The 18,880-nt window shown below is 44.0% G+C and overlaps 1 protein-coding gene across 4 annotated transcripts in view; it reads left to right on the top strand.

The window, feature by feature from the left end:
* The window catches only part of SLC26A8 (solute carrier family 26 member 8), an 82,891-nt gene that overhangs the window by 59,334 nt on the left and 4,677 nt on the right, over positions 1-18,880 (top strand). For 2 of the 4 annotated variants that reach the window (XM_024248239.3, XM_054557424.2), the window contains 8 exons: positions 4,121-4,216; positions 5,642-5,748; positions 5,829-5,898; positions 6,932-7,024; positions 7,149-7,280; positions 11,243-11,611; positions 15,254-15,308; positions 15,406-15,590. In XM_024248239.3, the coding sequence (XP_024104007.3) occupies positions 4,121-4,216; positions 5,642-5,748; positions 5,829-5,898; positions 6,932-7,024; positions 7,149-7,280; positions 11,243-11,611; positions 15,254-15,308; positions 15,406-15,590 (1,107 nt within the window). The remainder of the gene's footprint in view (positions 1-4,120; positions 4,217-5,641; positions 5,749-5,828; positions 5,899-6,931; positions 7,025-7,148; positions 7,281-11,242; positions 11,612-15,253; positions 15,309-15,405; positions 15,591-18,880) is intronic. The other 2 variants (XM_054557422.2, XM_054557425.2) reach the window with 1 other exon arrangement.

Genomic DNA, 18,880 nt, shown 5'->3' with positions numbered 1-18,880 from the left:
AACAGTTGTGATTATAGTAAGATCAATGGAATAGTTGAATTACTATAACAATAAGGTTCAATGAGTACCAAGCTATAAGTGACTTCTTCCTTTCTTGAAAAACTGTGAATAGTTGCAAAACCCTTGTTAGAGTCACTAGTAGAGCATTCAGGCTAGGGTCTCAACTAGTTACAAGAGGACCAACACAAATTTTGAAAAACATGATACAAAATAATATATTCAATATTATTCCAATTTTGTGTGGAAGAAAAATATAGAACATACCAGTGGTTATCTCTGGGATAATGGAAATTGTGTATGAGTTTAACTCGTTTTTACACCATGAGCATGTTTCACCTTAATATTTAGAAGGATAAAAATGTTGTTGCATATTGTTTTATGAAAAGATTTGTTTCCTCTCCATAGTCCCTGCCTCAAGTCAAAAACCTTTCAAAAACCCTATGAAGTTGAGTTTCTTTTCCTTCCCATCGTATTTCTTCAAATTGAAGGAAGTTTGGAGATTCTTGACTGGAAAGAAGATAGCATAGTGGGAAAGATAGTATGGTGGGAAAGAAGTAATTTCTGCCAACTTCATCTTTGCTTTTCCCTCCTCTGCTGACCTGTTGTGTCTAACGGGTCACTGGGTACCCTCAGAAAGCCAGAGTAAGCGTGGACTCAGCCACTCCTCATGGTAGGATTAGTTCTAATTCCCAGACAGAGAATATAGAGGAGAGGACAGCTAGGAAAGGGCTAAGAAATTAAACCAATACAGGAATTTCATGACCACAAGAAAATCTTTTTTTTTTTTTTTGGAGATGGGAGTCTCCCTCTGTTGCCCAGGCTGGAGTGCAGTGGCATGATCTCAGCTCAGCTCAGCTCACGTCAACCTCCGCCTCCCAGGTTCAAGCAATTTTCCTGCCTCAGACTCCTGAGTAGCTGGGATTACAGGCACCTGCCAGCACATCTGGCTAATTTTTGCATTTTTAGTAGAGACAGGGTTTCACCATGTTGGCCAGGCTTGTCTTGAACTCCTGACCTCAGGTGATCCGCCCACCTCAGCCTCCCAAAGTGCTGGAATTACAGGTGTGAGCAAAAATGTTTCTTTTCTTTCTTTTTTTTTTTTTTGAGATGGAGTTTCGCTCTTGTTGCCCAGGCTGGAGTGCAATGGCGCAATCTCGGCTCATGGCAACCTCCACCTCCCAGGTTCAAGCGATTCTCCTGCCTCAGCCTCCCGAGTAGCTGGGATTACAGGCATGCATCACCACACCCAACTAGCTTTTTTGTATTTTCAGTAGAGACAGGGTTTCTCCATGTTGGTCAGGCTGGTCTCGAACTCCCAACCTCAGGTGATTCCACCTGCCTCGGCCTCCCAAAGTGCTGGGATTACAGGTGTGAGCCACCACGCCCAGCCAGGTGTGAGCAAAAATGTTTCTTAAAAGTAGGTTAAATTCTACTTTGAAGCCCTGATGATTTTTATATCCTTATGCGTATAAATCTTCATTTTCTCATATTTAGGAAACTTTCTTTCCATTATAAAAGTAAACATGCTCATTTTCAAAACTTTAGAAAATGCAAAATAGATAAAAATGTCATTCACAATCACAAATAAAAAACTATTAACATTTTGGCATCTATCCAGCCAATATTATTTTCTATAAATGGATATCACTTTGCATAGTTGTAACCTAACTGTACAATTTTATATTCTTGTTATTTATTGGAAAATTAGGTTGTCTACATTTTTGTTATAAATAACAATGAGTAATTTTGTACATCTACCTTTTTTTTTTTTTTTTGAGACAGGGTCTCACTCTCTTGCCCAGACTGGAGAGCAGTGGCCCAGTCTTGGCTCACTGCAACCTCTGCCTCCCAGGCTCAAGGAATTCTCCTACCTCAGCCTCCTGAGTAGCCGGGATTACAGGCACACGCCACTACTGCCCGGCTAATTTTTGTGTTTTTAGTAGAGATGAGGTTGCACTATGTTGGCCAGGCTGGTCTCGAACTCCTGACCTCAAATGATCCACCCGCCTCAGCTTCCCAAAGTGCTGGGATTACAGGCGTGAGCCACCATGCCTGGCACATCTACAGTTTTCTAGATTTAAGATTTTTTTTTTTTTGAGACAGAGTCTCACTCTGTCACCCAGTCTGGAGTACAGTGGTGTGATCTTGGCTCACTGCAACCTCTGCCTCCCAGGTTCAAGCGATTCTCATGCCTCAGCCTCCTGAGTAGCTGAGATTACAGGCATGTACCACTATGCCCGGCTAATTTTTGTATTTGTAGTAGAGACAGGTTTTTGCCACATTGGCTAAATTGGTCTGGAACTCCTGGCTTCAAAAGATCCACCTGCCTCAGCCTCCCAAAGTGCTGGGATTACAGACATGAGCCACTGTGTCTGGCCAAAATTTAGGATAAATTTCTGAAAGTAAAACAAAGTTTTTGTGTGAAAACATATCAGCATTTCTGGATATACTGTCAAGTGATTTTCCAAAAGGGCATCACCCTATTTCAACAACCATGTATAAAGGGTAATATCAATTCTTTTATTTTATTTTTTTGAGACAGGGTCTTGCTCTTTCACTGGGCTGGAGTGCAGTGGCACGATCACACCTCACTGTAGCCTCCGTCTCCCAGGCTTAAGTGATCCTCCCACCTCAGTCTCCCGAGTAGCTGGGACTGTAGTCGCATGCCACCACACCTGGCTAATTTTATTTTTTTTTGTAGAGATGGCGTCTCACTATGTCACCCAGGCTGGTCTCGAACTCCTGGGCTCAAGTGATCCTCCTGCCTCAGCTTCACAAAGTGCTGGGATTACAGGCATGAGCCACCACACTTGGCTATCAGTATTTTAAATTTGCTCACTTAATTTGATAAAATGGTATTTCATTAGTGAAATCATTACAGTATATTATGATTCAACATGAAGAAAAGCCCAGTTGGAATTGTTTTAGAGTTTCTGTGAGTGTAAGTTCTCTTAATTTATCATCCCATCTGAGAATGGTTTCTAGATAAGGTAGGTAACAGATATGTCAAGCAAACCAGACAAGGCAAGGCCAAGTAGCCAAAGGCACCAGCTCCCATGGGTCTTGTTCCACACACCAAAAGTAACACAGAAACAGAAGGGGATAGATGACTATAACCTTTAGCTATGCCTGGCGAGATGTCAGAGCCCTGGCACCTGTGAGTGGTCAACTTGCAGGTTGGGAAAAAGAATTTACTGACAATAGTATAGGTTTGAAAAAGGAAAGTTTATTAGAAGGGAAGAACACTGCAAAAGGATGCAGTGAGGCGCCTCAGCAAGAGGACTGAATGCGCTATGGTGGGTTTTCCTTAGGAGCATTCATGGACCTTAAGGCGGGAGCTTAGGCTTGTAAAACGAGTTTCAGCACAGCATTCCAGAGATGTATAGAAATTTTTGTTACTTATAAAAGTTGAAAGAGGCCTGGAATCACATGCCAATTTGAGATATTAGGGAAGTTTGTTTACTTCTAAATTCCTAGATAAGGAGTTTTGCCTCCGGGTGGCCTGTTGGATGGTCATCAGGTGGTCTTTGCTCCCTTTTAAATTGCTCAGATAAGAAGTTTTTGTCTCCGGGGCCTGTTCAATGGTAAGGAGGTGATTTTCGCTTTTCTCAAGTTACTCTTCTTCTCACTGTCTATGTGAGTAATGAACTACCTGAATCTAAAAGGGGCTATTGTCAGCTTTCCTGGCTGAATCAGTCAGGCCTTGACCTTGGCCTGATCTTGCCTTGTGTTTTTGGCAAATTAAGGAGGAGAGCAAAGAAAAATGTAGAGACAAAATTAGCCGTGAGTGATGGCATGTAGTCCCAGCTACTTGGGAGGCTGAGTGGGGAGGACATCTTGAGCCCGGGAGTTCAAGGCTGCAGTGAGCTCTGATAGCACGCCACTGTACTCCAGCCTGGGCAAGAGCGAAACCCTGTATCAAAAAGGAAGAGAAAAGAGAAACGTAGAGAAAATTTATTTGATTGGACAATGAGTTGGAACATAGACATGGTATTCATGTAAAATATCAATGCAAAATATCTCAAAGTGGCAAGGCTAACTTTTTGTAATTCCTTGGTGGGGATTTGTGAGTTTTATACCCCAAAGGGAAAATGAACCAGGATTTATCTTTTCCCCACAGGCTGTACTGGCTGGTATTATTCTGAGCAACGTCGTTCCCTACCTTGAAACCATTTCTAACCTACCCAGTCTGTGGAGGCAGGACCAATATGACTGTGTGAGTGTAGATGCCCTGGCTGAGGAAGGGGAGGGCAGAGGGAGGTTGGAGAGAGGGAGAAAGAACAAACAAAAGAGATCTGCCATGGACCTAAAGAACACAAACAACTCTTTGATGCCTAGTACTCCAGTTTTGCTTTAAAAAGGAGAGTCAAGGTTGTTGGTACATGAAAACACGAAGACCTCATTCCAACTATGCAAAATTAAATGAAAGGGATTAAGTGGCTATAGCTACATCCAAATCTAGCAAAAAGGGTTTGTCATTCATCGCACATTTGGATGACTTTTTTTTTTTTTGAGACAGAGTCTCACTCTGTTGCCCAGGCTGGAGTACAGTGGCGTGATCTCAGCCCACTGCAACCTCTGCCTCCCGGGTTCAAGTGATTCTCCTGCCTCAGCCTCCTGAGTAGCTGGGACTGCAAGCGCCCACCACCACACCCGGCTAATTTTTGTATTTTTAGCAGAGATGGGGTTTCACCATATTGACCAGGCTGGTCTCAAACTCCTAACCTTGTGATCCACTCGCCTCGGCCTCCCAAAGTGCTGGGATTACAGGCGTGAGCCACTGCACCCAGCCTTGAATCACTTTTAATCCAGTTAATGTAAATACATTTCAGGATAGGAGTCTCCAATCCCAATAAGAGAAGGTGGTGTCTTGTCAGGCAGAATAACTGCTGGAGCACACTCCTCTCTGGAGTACAAAACCGGAGGTCAGAAAGGGGAAACAGCAAGAAATAAAAGGTGGAGGATAGAATGTGATGAGAGGGGACCCAGAAGAGGCAGCGAAATATGAAAGGGGGTAACTTTTGGAGCCAGATCCCTGAGGAGCTAAGAGGGGATGGGTCCACTGCACAGATAGTTTCTATTCCAGGAGGAGGCATAACACTTCCAAAGGGACGGAAGAGAATAAGGAAACATTGAGTATAGATACTGACAAGTGGCAGGTGGTGAAGAAAATATATATTTAAGGGAATTTCAGCCGACTTTTCTTCTGTGAAGACGAAGTAATGGAGAAGGTGCTGGGGTAGGAGCTTGAAAAGGATGGTAAAGATTTGCAACAACTCTTATACGTCTTAAAATAGCAACTACCATTTGGTGAGTATTCTAGTTGGCTTTGCAAATGGTATTCCTAATCTCAACAAAGCCTATAAGGTAGACATTATTACTATTTTGCACATGAGGAAATTGAGGTTTTGAGAGAGATTTGAAGACAGAGGCGACCAGGGATGCATAAAAGAATTGCTAGGCATCCTTGAGGGCCCCATTGTTTGTCATGGCACCAGTCCATGTGGCTATGGAATATTTCTCTAAAGCCCAGGTGTAGTGAGGGAGAGGGTGAAGGTGAGTTGAGAAACAGGTCTGATCATTTTCTCAGTTGTACTTGTTTTCATGATCTTCATTTTCCCCTCATTCCCTTTTCCATAAGGCTCTTTGGATGATGACATTCTCATCTTCAATTTTCCTGGGACTGGACATTGGACTAATTATCTCAGTAGTTTCTGCTTTCTTCATCACCACTGTTCGTTCACACAGGTACTTTGTCTCAGGTAATAGGAGGTTAACAAGGCAAGGTAAGGCAACTCTGACCTAAAGGCAAGTGCATTTCCTTTCAGAGCTAAGATTCTTCTCCTGGGACAAATCCCTAACACCAACATTTATAGAAGCATCAATGATTATCGGGAGGTAAGAAACCAAATGGGTCCCATTTCTCTGCCTAAGGGATAGGGTGGGCCCTACCTCATGCTTAGTTTTTCTACAAAATTCCTTGCCATTGTTTCCTGCACTGCAGATACACATTTACAAAGGAGGGGGATGTGATATACACTGGTAGAGATGGGTTCTTTGTTTTTGTTTTTTTTGGAGACAGAGTCTTGCTCTGTCACCCAAGCTGGACAGTGCAGTGCAGTGGCTCGATCTTGGCTTACTGCAGCCTCCACCTGCCAGGTTCAAGCAATCCTCCTGCCTCAGCCTCCGCAGTAGCTGGGATTACAGGCATGCCCCATCATACCCGGCTAATTTTTTGTATTTTAGTAGAGACAGGGTTTCACCATGTTGCCCAGGCTGGTCTTGGACTCCTGAGCTCAGGCAATCTGTTTGCCTCAGCCTTCCAGAGTGCTAGGATTACAGGCATGACTCAACACGCCCAGCCAAGACGGGTTCTTAAGTAGCTAAATTCTTATAGTATTGCAGCCAGTTAAAGATCATTTGTAAATGTACTTTAAGGAGAGTTTGGCCAAGAAAAAGGAAATGGAGGGAGAAAGAAGACAGCAGGAAAAGCAGAGGGTGAAAATGGGAGGAAATAGTTTTCTAGTTCTTGTCTCTAATAAAGAAAAATACAGGCCGGGTGCGTTGGCTCACACCTGTAATTCCAGCACTTTGGGAGGCCAGGCATTTGAGACCAGTGTGGGCAACATGGTGAAACCCCGTATCTACTAAAAATACAAAAATTAGCAGGGCGTGATGGCAGGTGCCTGTAATCCCAGCTACTCAAGAGGCTGAGGCAGGAGAATCACTTGAACCCGAGAGGCGGAGGTTGCAGTGAGCCAAGATTGCGCCATTGCACTCCAGCCTGGGCAACAGAGTGAGACTCTGTCTCAAAAAAAATAAAAAAATAAAAAAGAAGAATACAGACTCTCTAGGAGCTTCTAAGGATATATTATTCTTACTCCATAAAATAACTGAGAAATTTCCCTCAACTTCACATTTTGTCTTGCAGATCATCACCATTCCTGGGGTGAAAATCTTCCAGTGCTGCAGCTCAATTACATTTGTAAATGTTTACTACCTAAAGCATAAGCTATTAAAAGAGGTATCTGCCCTCCGGCCCACCTTTCTCGACCTGCCCACTCCCCCCCACCCCGGCATCCCTCTCCCACTCTTTCACCTTCTGTTCCACCATTCTCCCTCTGGATGAGACCTCTCATGTCTTTCAGGTTGATATGGTAAGGGTGCCTCTTAAAGAAGAAGAAATTTTCAGCTTGTTTAATTCAAGTGACACCAATCTACAGGGAGAAAAGATTTGCAGGTGTTTCTGCAACTGTGATGATCTGGAGCCGCTGCCCAGGGTTAGAAATGCCTTTTCTTTCCTATGTTTTTCTCCATATTTTATAAAGAAGTACACTAGTCATTTCCTAAAAAAAAAATCAAAACCGCTAAGGGATTTTGACTTTTAGATGGACCATGGAGAATCAGATGGACCATGGAGAATTCAGAAATTAAGCCACCTTGGAGGCTTGACTGAAAAAAGAAAAGGCACAAGTTTCCCCCTTGAGGTTCAGGTTTTCACAAGAAAGTAGGTGGGAAGTGTTCTGACTTCTACTGGATGAACAGTGACCAGAGTACAGTTTGCCTGTTGAGACTGTAATTCTGTAGTTGCACCTATTTCCCTGACTCTTAGCTGCCTAGCTTTAGATTTCCGAAAATAAGTGACTTAAAGATTGTTTTCTGATTCCAACTAGGGCAGGGTCAAGGTTGCTGGGCTTCTCAAGGATCTGCCAGGGTCTCCTGATATCTTCCTGTGGCCAAGAAAATGATGATGGGAGATGGGGGAAAGGAGCGGGGAGGATGAGCACAGGCTGCTATTTCAGATGGGAATTTTACAGCATTTGGAGGTTATTTTCGCTGATGAGAATTACAAAGTGTTCATTATTTCCAACCTGGACTTGGTCTAAGTAGTCCCTTCCCCCAGAGCAGGATTGCTCATTTCTAGCTTTTGGGTCTTTTGGCAATCACCTAGTCTATAGCGCGCACTCTGGAGGGGCAGCTCTCTCTATACACAAAGATTTACATCCTCCCCCGCAACACGCACACACACAAATGCCTCCACCCACCATGCAGGTGCTTGCAAAACCCTGAGCATACACTCTTGTTCCCACACATTCTAATGGAGCACAGATTCTACTGAGCTACTGAGAAGGGGTTTCACCATGTTGGCCAGGCTAGTCTCAAACTCCTGACCTCAGGCAATCCACCTGTCTCAGTCTCCCAAAGTGCTGGGATTACAGGGGTGAGCCACCACACCTGGCTTGTTTTTTTCTTTCATAATAGTGGTATATCTTAAGATTGACAAAATAGCATAGCGAATCATGCAATATAGCATATAGCTGTCTTTTAAATTGTATGTTTAGATTCTAACAGCCCCAAATAGCTGGGATTACAGATACGCACCACCACACCTGGCTAATTTTGTATTTTTAGTAGAGATTGGGGTTTCATCATATTGGTCAGGCTGGTCTCGAACTCAAGACCTCAGGTGATCCACCTGCCTTAGCCTCCCAAAGTGCTGGGATTACAGACAGGCGTGAGCCACCCCAGCCAGCTAGATTCTAACAGCTCTTAAGACTTCAAGTAAGGGGAGATTGGCATGAGCTCAAAAGCCAGAAAAACTTTATGGTAGCATCGGCCTGTGCTGGGAAATTTATGAGAGAATTTTGGATTGATGTTAGGTAGGAAAAAAGAGGATTCCCAGTCCATGGACAGGCTTGGACAAAGACACCAAGGTAGAAATAAATGTGTGGTTCTTAGGATAAGAGGCTTAGCCTGGGAAGTAAGATCAGGCAGATAACACATGAAGGAATTGTAAGAAAGATAAGAACGTAGAGTAGATGGAGGAGAGAAAAGAAGGATCTCGGATGGCCAGGCGCAGTGGCTCACGCCCGTAATCCCAGAACTTTGGGAGGCCGAGGCAGGCGGATCACCTGGGGTCAGGAGTTCGAAAACTAGCCTGGCCAACGTGGTGAAACCCTGTCTCTACTAAAAATACAAAATTAGCCCGGCATAGTGGCTCATGACTGTAATCCCAGCTACTCGGGAGGCTGAGGCAGGAGAATCGCTCGAACCCAGGAGGCAGAAGTTCAGTGAGCCAGAATCTGTGCCACTGCACTCCAGCCTGGGCGACAAGAGCGAAACTCCATCTCAAAAAAAAAAAAAAAAAAAAAGGTGGCTCTCAGAGAATTCCCTCTGCCTAGAGCTCGCATCTCCCTGCCACTGGGCCAACCCTGGCCTGTTCCCCAAATGCCTGGCCCCAGTGACCTCAAGCCTTGGGAACAGCTCTCTCCTTTGAACTGCAAACTGCAGCATTATCATCTATCCACACCACTTTTCTTTTCTTTTCTGCTATACAATATATACTACCTCATATTGTTTTTAGCTTTAAATTTTTTAAATTTATTTCACAAGCAACATTGTTAGAATAACATTTAAAAAAAAAAAAAAAGAAACATCACCCAGAATTACACCACTCTAGCAAAGGAATTCTTCTCATTATTCCTTGTGCCTTATAGTTCTCGTCCATATATATTCTTACTTATCCTTTTTATTTTGAGACGGAGTTTCGCTCTTGTTACCCAGGCTGGAGTGTGATGGTGCGACCTCGGCTCACCACAAACTCTGCTTCCTGGGTTCAAGCAATTTTCCTGCCTCAGCCTCCCGAATAGCTGGGATTACAGGCATTTACCACCCCGTCCAGCTAATTTTGTATTTTTAGTAGAGACGTGGTTTCTCCATGTTGGTCAGGCTGGTCTTGAACTCCCAACCTCAGGTGATCTGCCCATCTCGACCTCCCACAGTGCTAGAATTATAGGCGTGAGCCACCCCCCCAGCTTTTTTTTTTTTTTTTTTTTTTTTTTTTTTTTGAGATGGAGTTTCGCTCTTGTTGCCCAGGCTGGAGTGCAATGGCACAATTTCAACTCACTGCAACGTCTGCCTTCTGGGTTCAAGCGATTCTCTTGCCTCAGCCTCCTAAGTAGCTGGGATTACAGGCATGCACCACCACACCTGGCTAACTTTGTATTTTTAGTAGAGATGGAATTTCGCCATGTTGTTCAGGCTGGTCTCGAACTCCTGACCTCAGATGATCCACCCACCTCAGCCTCCCAAAGTTCTGGGATTACAGGTGTGAGCCACCATGCCTGGCCTTACTTATCCCTTTAATGAACGTGTGCACACTGCCAGGTAGAGTCTGGTTCCTGTAAATGCAGAGTCCACATTTGCATCCTGCACATCATTGTGTTCCTGGTCCTTGGTACTGTCCTTAAGCTATAGCAGGCAGTCTGGGTCTTTAGGAGGTTGACAGCAGTGGTAAAGAGCCTTGCTCATGTAATTTTTTTTTTTTTTTTTTTCTTGGACATAAGGTCTTCCTCTGTTGCTCAATCTGGAGTGTGGTTGTGTGGTCACAGCTCACTGCAGCCTCAACCTCCCAGCCTCAAGCGATCCTCTCACCTCAGCCTCCTGAGTACCTGGGACAATAGGCGTGTGCCAGCTTTTTTGGGGGGGGCAGGGGGCGCGACAGGGTCTCACTCTGTCACCCAGGCTGGAGTGTACACTGGGGCAATCTTGGCTCACTGCAACCTTCACCTCCCAGGCTCAAGCAATCCTCCCACCTCAGCCTCCCCAGTAGGTGGGGCTACAGGCTCACTGACACGCCCAGCTATTTTTATTTTTATTTATTTTTTATTTTTTTGTATTTTTTGTAGAGACAGGTTTTTGCCATGTTGCCCAGGCTGATTTCAAACTGCTGAGTTCAAGGGATCCACCTGCTTCGACCTTCCAAAGTGCTAGAATTGTAGGCATGAGCCACCGCACCCAGCCTTCAAGTGCTTTTTGTCTTAAGGAAGTCTGAAAGGAGACTGTTGCACTGATGAAGGAAGAGGGTGCTGAGACGAGGGACTGATGGATAAAAAAATACTTCACACAAAGTATTAGTAGGCACTGGAGACTAACTAGGACCCAAGGATGAGGAAAAGGAGTAAAAGATGTTTTAAGTCTGGCTCACTGGGACAGTGATGAACATCAGAAGTTGGGAGGGGGGTGTCGTGGGTGGTGAAGATGAGGAAAGATGACTGTGGTGGCTTCAGTTGTGAGCTTGAAGTGACAGATATCCAAGTAAAAAATGTACAGTACCTACTCTCGGGAGAAGTTTCATGAGAGAGGGACATGAGCTGGCAGAGACAAGAAACAGCATCATTGCAAGTCCTTCCGGCCCTTGCTGGTGTCTTACCACAGCCCTCCCTTAACTCTGTTGTCCCAGATTCTTTACACAGAGCGATTTGAAAATAAACTGGATCCCGACGCATCCTCCGTTAACCTGATTCACTGCTCACATTTTGAGAGCATGAACACAAGCCAAACCACATCTGAAGACCAAGTGCCATACACAGTATCGTCCGTGTCTCAGAAAAATCAAGGGCAACAGTATGAGGAGGTGGAGAAAATTTGGCTTCCTAATAACTCATCAATAAACAGCTCACCAGGACTGCCTGATGTGGCGGAAAGCCAGGGGAGGAGATCACTCATCCCTTACTCAGATGTGTCTCTACTGCCCAGTGTCCACACCATCATCCTGGATTTCTCCATGGTACACTACGTGGATTCACGGGGGTTAGTTGTATTAAGACAGGTAAGTACTGGGGAGGCCTTAGCAGGAGCTCTGATCCCCCTCCTACCATCCCAAGCCCACCCTGATCCTGATTGAATTCTGTTAGTCACTGATCAGCTGCTATGTGACTGCTAGGCCACCGGAACCTTGGACACTGAAGGCAGTATAAGGTCAATCAAAATAAAAAGAGAATGAACCAATTCTTTTTTTTTTTTTTTTTTTTGAGACGGAGCCTCGCTCTGTCACCCAGGCTGGAGTGCAGTGGCACAATCTTGGCTCACTGCAACCTCTGCCTCCCAGGTTCAAGAGATTCTCCTGCCTCAGCCTCCTGAGTAGCTGGAACTACAGGCATGTGTCACCACGCCCTGCTAATTTTTGTATTTTTGGTAGAGATGGGCTTTCACCATGTTGGCCAGGCTGGTCTCAAACTGCTAACCTCAAGTGATCCGCCCACCTTGGCCTACTAAAGTTCTGGGATTACAGGCGTGAGTCACCACGCCCAGCCTAAAATGAACCAATTCTGATGTATTGAGCTGCGGTTGGTTTGGTAAGCATAAAACATTATTATTTCTCAAGAAATGAAAAACAGGACACTCTGAACTTCACTGAAACAGCATTCTGTGCCACGCCCAGTAACTCCCAGAACATCCTGGGAGTCAGCTGCAAATCTCTTCAAGGAATAGGTCTGAATGCTTCAGAAAAAAAGCAGCTCACCAGGAATTCTCCACAGTTCAGCTGATCTGAGCCAGCACTGTAAAAGGCACTGGGCTGTCTTGTACTCCAGTTTGAAGAGGTTGGGATGAAATGACACCTCAAACTTGGGGCTGGCTGTCCAGTACCTGCCAGGGTCTTCCCCACTTCCTTCCTCACTGACACATCTTCAGGTGAAAAGGACAGGGATGATTTTCCCTTCAAAAGCTGTGCCCCTGGGTCCTGACTTCTTTTCTACTCTTGGGTTTCTCTGACAGTTCTCTTTTCTCTCCCTCTTATATAGTACAGACAGTTTAGGTGCACAGCTAACCATATTGATGTCATTGTTTAATGCCTCATAAGTATAATATTCCTTTTTAGCCAGCTTATCTCAGTTGACAGCACTCTGTCTCCCTCTTGGTGATAGCTCAGGTTTGAACATCCTGAACACTCATGGTGTTTGAGTGCTTCTTTTGAGATTTGTGCGCCTCTTTTGAGATTTGTGCCTTTGGATGGTTTTCCTTCTTTCATCCTCAGAACCTATTTTGTCATATTTTCTTACTCCTAAGGGAATGCGATTGCCTCTTAAGTGAGTCCAGCTTCTCTTTGGTCTGGGGCAAAAGGAAGCTTTTCGTAGCAGAAAGAACTCTGGTTTGCAGTCTGGAATGTATGCTCTGTCTTGGCTCACTGTCCTTCTGACCCGAGGCAAGTTACTAAATTGAACTGGGTCTCCGTTTCCTAATCTACAAAATGAGAGGTTTGGAAGAGATTAAGAGCTTTCCTGTCCATGATATCCTTTTATTTTTCAACACTGTTTTCTGACTCAATTATACTTTGAAAATCTGTTGTTATTTGGGCTTTTCCATCTTATTCTACTGGGCTATGTTCTCCCCTCCTGGTCTTGGGCTGTAGTTGTTACTTTAGATTTTATTCAGCCCACGTTGCTGAGTGTTTACTACGTGCCAGACTGAGCTGGGCACATGTATATACACTATCTCATGTAATTTTCACAACTGCCTTGAGAGACAGGCCATACTTTCCCCTAAGAGTCTGAGGCTCACAGCTCATAAGTGGCCTGTCCAGCATTGAAACTTTAAGTATCTGACTTTATATCATACTTTCTCTCTGTTCCATGGTATAGTTGTGCCATTGTCTCCCTTGCTCCTCCTCTTTTTGTAGAGGCACCATATGTTCTGGTCCTTGGCAGCACCCACCCACACCTGGCCAATGTTGATGACTTTCTGTTCCATCCCCAACATGGAGACAATGTCAGACGCCTTTGACTTTCAGCCTTCAGAGATTCATGGTGTACTTTTGCACTCTAAAAATACAGGTTTCTTCATTTCCTTTGTAATTGTTGTGTATACTGCCTCCTTATTGGAAGAAATCATTCTATTTACTTTATAATTGAAAACTGGAACCTAAGAAAAATCCATCAGTCCATTTTTTTTTTTTTTTTTTGAGACAGCATCTCACTGCATCATCCAGGCTGGAATGCAGTGGCATGATCTCGGCTCACTGCAATCTCCACCTCCCGGGTTCAAGTGATTCTTCTGCCTCAGTCTCCTGAGTAGCTGGGACTACAGGCGCACACCACCACACCCGCATAATTTTTGTATTTTTAGTAGAGACGGGGTTTCACCATATTGGCCAGGCTGGTCTCGAACTCCTGACCTCGTGATCCGCTTGCCTCAGCCTCCCAAAGTGCTGGGATTACAGGCAAGAGCCACCGCACCTGGCCTACCCATCAGTCCATTCTTACTGGAGACAACCACTCAGATTAAACTTCTTCCTAATTCATGGGACTTTCCTTTTCCAGCACTTGTCATTTAGAGTCTGTTGTGGCCCTTTGCCAAATGACTTTGTGATTTGCCATATGATCAAGAATGACTTCATTTCCTCTTGGTAGTGAAAGAAGCAGAGTTTGTTTCTTTTGACACTTTAACTTAGTGCTCAGGGTTGGTGTCTACTCAGTCTTAAATATTAAAGTCGATATTGATTTGCTTTGAAGTAAACTTCAAGATTTATTGCCCCACAGTGTATATATTGGCTGAAGTAAACTTGAGGACAGTAGCTGATGTTTACTTATCTGATAGTAAACATCTGATGTTTTACTAAAATCAAATGCAACTTTGCAGGGCAGTTCTGAATGTGACCCTCAGGGTTTCTGAATTCCGTTCCCCACTGCATCACTGGAGCATTTCTGAGCCACATCTTGCTTCCTCTGCTCAGTAAACTCCAGGGGCAAGGGGGGTCTCATGCAAACACTAGGCCATCATGCCAAAATATGGTTGTTTGAGATGACTCTCCACAGTGTTTGCATCACACCTGTGCCTGTCTCTATGCTAGGGCTTTCCTCCTGCAGACGTCCTGCCTTGATGTATACTGTTTATCCCCTTGAGACTATGGGCAGCTCTCCCTCCTGCTCCCCACCCTCACATGATACGGTCTGATTCTCTTTTGCATTCCCAGCACTGTAGATGTTTTCTGGCATAGAGAACTCCACTCATCAAATGTTTGTAGAGCTGAATTGGGATGCAAGGTACATATACGCCCAGACAAGTGAAGGGCCAAAGGGGTTTTAAAACTCAGCTAATTGGCTGGGCGCAGTGGCTTACGCCTGTAATCCCAGCATTTTGAGAGGTTAAGGTAGGCAGATCACAAAGTCAGGAGTTCGAGACCAGCCTGGCCAATATGGTGAAACCCTGTCTCTACTAAAAATACAAAAATTAGCCGGGCATGGTGGTGTGTGCCTGTAGTCTCAGCTACTTGGGAGGCTGAGGAGGACAAATCACTTGAACCTGGGAGGCGAAGGTTGCAGTGAGCCAAGATCGCGCCACTGCACTCCATCTGGGTGAGAGTGAGACTCTGTCACAAAAAAACAAAACAAAACAAAACAAAAACTTAGCTAATTAGAAGGCCTTTCCTAGCAAGTATAAAGCCTTCTGATACTGATTTTCTCTCCCCCCACAGATATGCAATGCCTTTCAAAACGCCAACATTTTGATACTCATTGCAGGGTGTCACTGTGAGTATCCTTCACCCTATGAGAAGGCTGTTTTGCACCCTGGGTCCTCTGCTCCCCAAGTATCTGACATTGTGTGTGTTCTGGGTTTGGTTTGTAGCTTCCATAGTCAGGGCATTTGAGAGGAATGATTTCTTTGATGCTGGCATCACCAAGACCCAGCTGTTCCTCAGCGTTCACGATGCCGTGCTGTTTGCCTTGTCAAGGAAGTTCATAGGCTCCTCCGAGTTAAGCATCGATGAATCTGAGACAGTGATACGGGAAACCTACTCAGAAACAGAAAAGGTCAGACAAACAGACAAAGCATGAGCTTGGGGGAAGGGATTGAGGGCAGTGGGGGGATGGGTGAGGGGTGGCTGGGGGCTGGGAGTCAGGATACCTGATCAGATAGACGAATGATGTCCAGGAAAGGTATTTAGTATGGCTGTACCAGAATCTGGGATGTTGAAATGCACCCTTACCGCTTGGTAAATAGCAGTGGATCTGAGCAGCCAAGTGCCCTCACTGTCATGGCATCAGGGTTCCATTCAGGAAATTTCCCTAACTGAAGAGAGGGTTTGCCCAACCCAGCACAGACCTCAAGGATCCTTCTACAGCATTCTTGGTTAGTGTCTATTACCAGTTGCTAAATATTCTAAATGTCTCCCCTAGCTATACCTTTAGAATTCCTCCCCACCCCACCCACTCTTGAGATGAATAATAAAACTAATGAACTAGCAGAGATTCAGATCTATAATCTTGTCTAATACCTCAGCTTTATTACCTTTACATTGTAGTATGAGGTTTACTCAACCTGACCAAATGCAAAGGAGAATAATATATAAGTCTGAATTTTCAGCCTTTTATTAATACTGAGACCTGGCTGAGTGCAGTGGCTCATGCCTGTAATCCTAGCACTTTGGGAGGCCGAGGCAGGTAGATCATGAGGTCAGGAGTTCAAGACCATCCTAGCCAACATGGTGAAACCCCATCTCTACTAGAACTACAAAAATTAGCCAGGCATGGTGGCGGGTGCCTGTAGTCCCAGCTGCTTGGGAGGCTGAGGCAGAATTGCTTGAACCTGGGAGGCAGAGGTTGCAGTGAGCTGAGATCACGCCACTGCACTCCAGCCTGGGCGACAGAGTGAGACTCTGTCTAAAAAAAAAAAAATACTGAGACCTGGGCCCACTTTAGCATTTTCAAATCAGTACCTGTGTAGGTTAAAGGTTTCCAAAAAAAAAAAAAAAAAAAAAGGGAAATTAAAACAGATGGGCACTAAAGTATTTTCTAATATTATCTAATGACTAGAAATCATTATTAAACAAAGCCTAGTTGATGAAATGAGACACCATATCTGAAACAGTTAAGACCGTACAACAGCCGGGTGCGATGGCTTATGCCTGTAATCCCAGCACTTTGGGAGGCCAAGGCAGGCGAATCACTAGGTCAGGAGATCGAGACCATCCTGGTGAAACCCCATCTCTACTAAAAATACAAAAAAATTAGCCAGGCGTGGTGGCACGCGCCTGTAGTCCCAGCTACTTGGGAGGCTGAGGCAGGAGAATCGCTTGAACCCAGGAGGCAGAGGTTGCAGTGAGCCGAGATCGCGCCACTGCACTCCAGCCTGGGCGACAGAGTGAGACTCTAAAAAAAAAAAAAAAAAAAAAAACACACACAACTAGTTAACTGGTAGTTAATAAAAAACAACTAGTTAACTAGTAGTTAATAATTAGTAATGACTAATTGGTTTGAATTATGCAGTCTGCTTTTACTATAAATGGAAGTTTCTCTATTTTTAATTTATAATTTTGATACTCAACATATTTGTTTTTACATATTTAGTCATATCTATTAATATTTCCTTTTCTTATTATTTATATTTACTTTTTATTTAGAAAGTCATTCCCTCTTAGAAGGTAAATAAGACACATTTTCTAGATTTTTGTTTTTATTTTTTATATGTTATACTCTTTAATGTAAATAGAATGTATTTCAGTGTACAGGTATTGAAGGGTAATCTTTATTTTTTTTTTTATTTTTGAGACAGTCTCATTCTGTCACCCAGGCTGGAGTGCAATGGCATGGTCTCAGCTCACTGCAACCTCTGCCTCCTGAGTTTCTCTATTTTTAATTTATAATTTTGATACTCAACATATTTGTTTTTACATATTTAGTCATATCTATTAATATTTCCTTTTCTTATTATTTATATTTACTTTTTATTTAGAAAGTCATTCCCTCTTAGAAGGTAAATAAGACACATTTTCTAGATTTTTGTTTTTATTTTTTATATGTTATACTCTTTAATGTAAATAGAATGTATTTCAGTGTACAGGTATTGAAGGGTAATCTTTATTTTTTTTTTTATTTTTGAGACAGTCTCATTTGTCACCCAGGCTGGAGTGCAATGGCATGGTCTCAGCTCACTGCAACCTCTGCCTCCTGAGTTCAAGTGATTCTCCTGCCTCAGCCTCCCAGGTAGCTGGGACTACAGGCGCCCGCCACCACACCTGGCTAATTTTTGTATTTTTAGTAGAGACAGGGTTTCACTATGTTGGCCAGGCTGGTCTCGAATTCCTGACCTCATGATCTACCCGCCCCAGCCTCCCAAAGTGCTGGGATTACAGGCATGAGCCACTGCACTCAGCTTAATCTTTATTTTTTATCTATATAGCTAACTATTTTGGGCTATATGCCATCTATCTAAGTTCATTAGTGCTACTATAACAAAATATCTGAGACTGGGTAATTTGTAAATAATAGAAATTTATTTCTCACAGTTCTGAATGCAAGAAGTCCAGAATCAAGGTCCTGGCAGTTTCAGTGTCTGCTGAGGGCTTCTTCCATCTTCTCTCAGCAGCATCCCCACATGGCAGAAGGTGGAAGGACAAAAGGGCTTATGCTAGCCCTCCAGCCCTTTTATAAGGCACTAATCCATTCACAAGGGCAGAGCCCTTATGACTTAATCACTCCCCAAAGGCCTAACCTCTTAATACCACCACAATGTGGATTAAGTTGCAACATGGATTTTGGAAGCCACACATGCAAATCATAGCACCATCCAACCATCTATTGAATAAGCCTTCTTTCCCCTACTGATATGTTATTTTCATGAAATATTATATTCTTATGAAAACTAAAGTGTATTTCTAGCTTAGTTGTGGATTTCATTTTCCTGTATAGCTTCAGTATCACAGTGTTTTTTGTTTTTGTTTTTGTTTTTTGAGACAGAGTCTCACTTTGTCGCCCAGTCTGGAGTGCAGTGGCACGATCAGCTCACTGCAACCTCCGCCTCCCAGGTTCACATGATTGTCCTGCCTCAGCCTCCTGAGTAGCTGGGCTTACAGGCGTGCGCCACCACACCTGGCTTATTTTTGTATTTTTAGTAGAAACGAGGTTTCACCATGTTGCCCAGGCTGGTCTCGAACTCCTGACCTCAGGTGATCTGCCCACCTTAGCCTCCCAAAATGCTGGGATTACAGATGTGAGCCACCGCGCCTAGCCATCACACTATTTTTATTACTATTGCTGTATAATACACTTTAACATTTGGTTAAGAAGTCCTATGTCATCAGTGTTCTATTTCAAAATTTGCT

This window comes from Pongo abelii, chromosome 5, assembly GCF_028885655.2.
Source record: "Pongo abelii isolate AG06213 chromosome 5, NHGRI_mPonAbe1-v2.0_pri, whole genome shotgun sequence".
Taxonomy (NCBI): Eukaryota; Metazoa; Chordata; class Mammalia; order Primates; family Hominidae; genus Pongo; species Pongo abelii.
The sequence above is the reverse complement of the archived record's forward strand: the minus strand, read 5'-3'. Positions and strand labels throughout refer to the sequence as shown.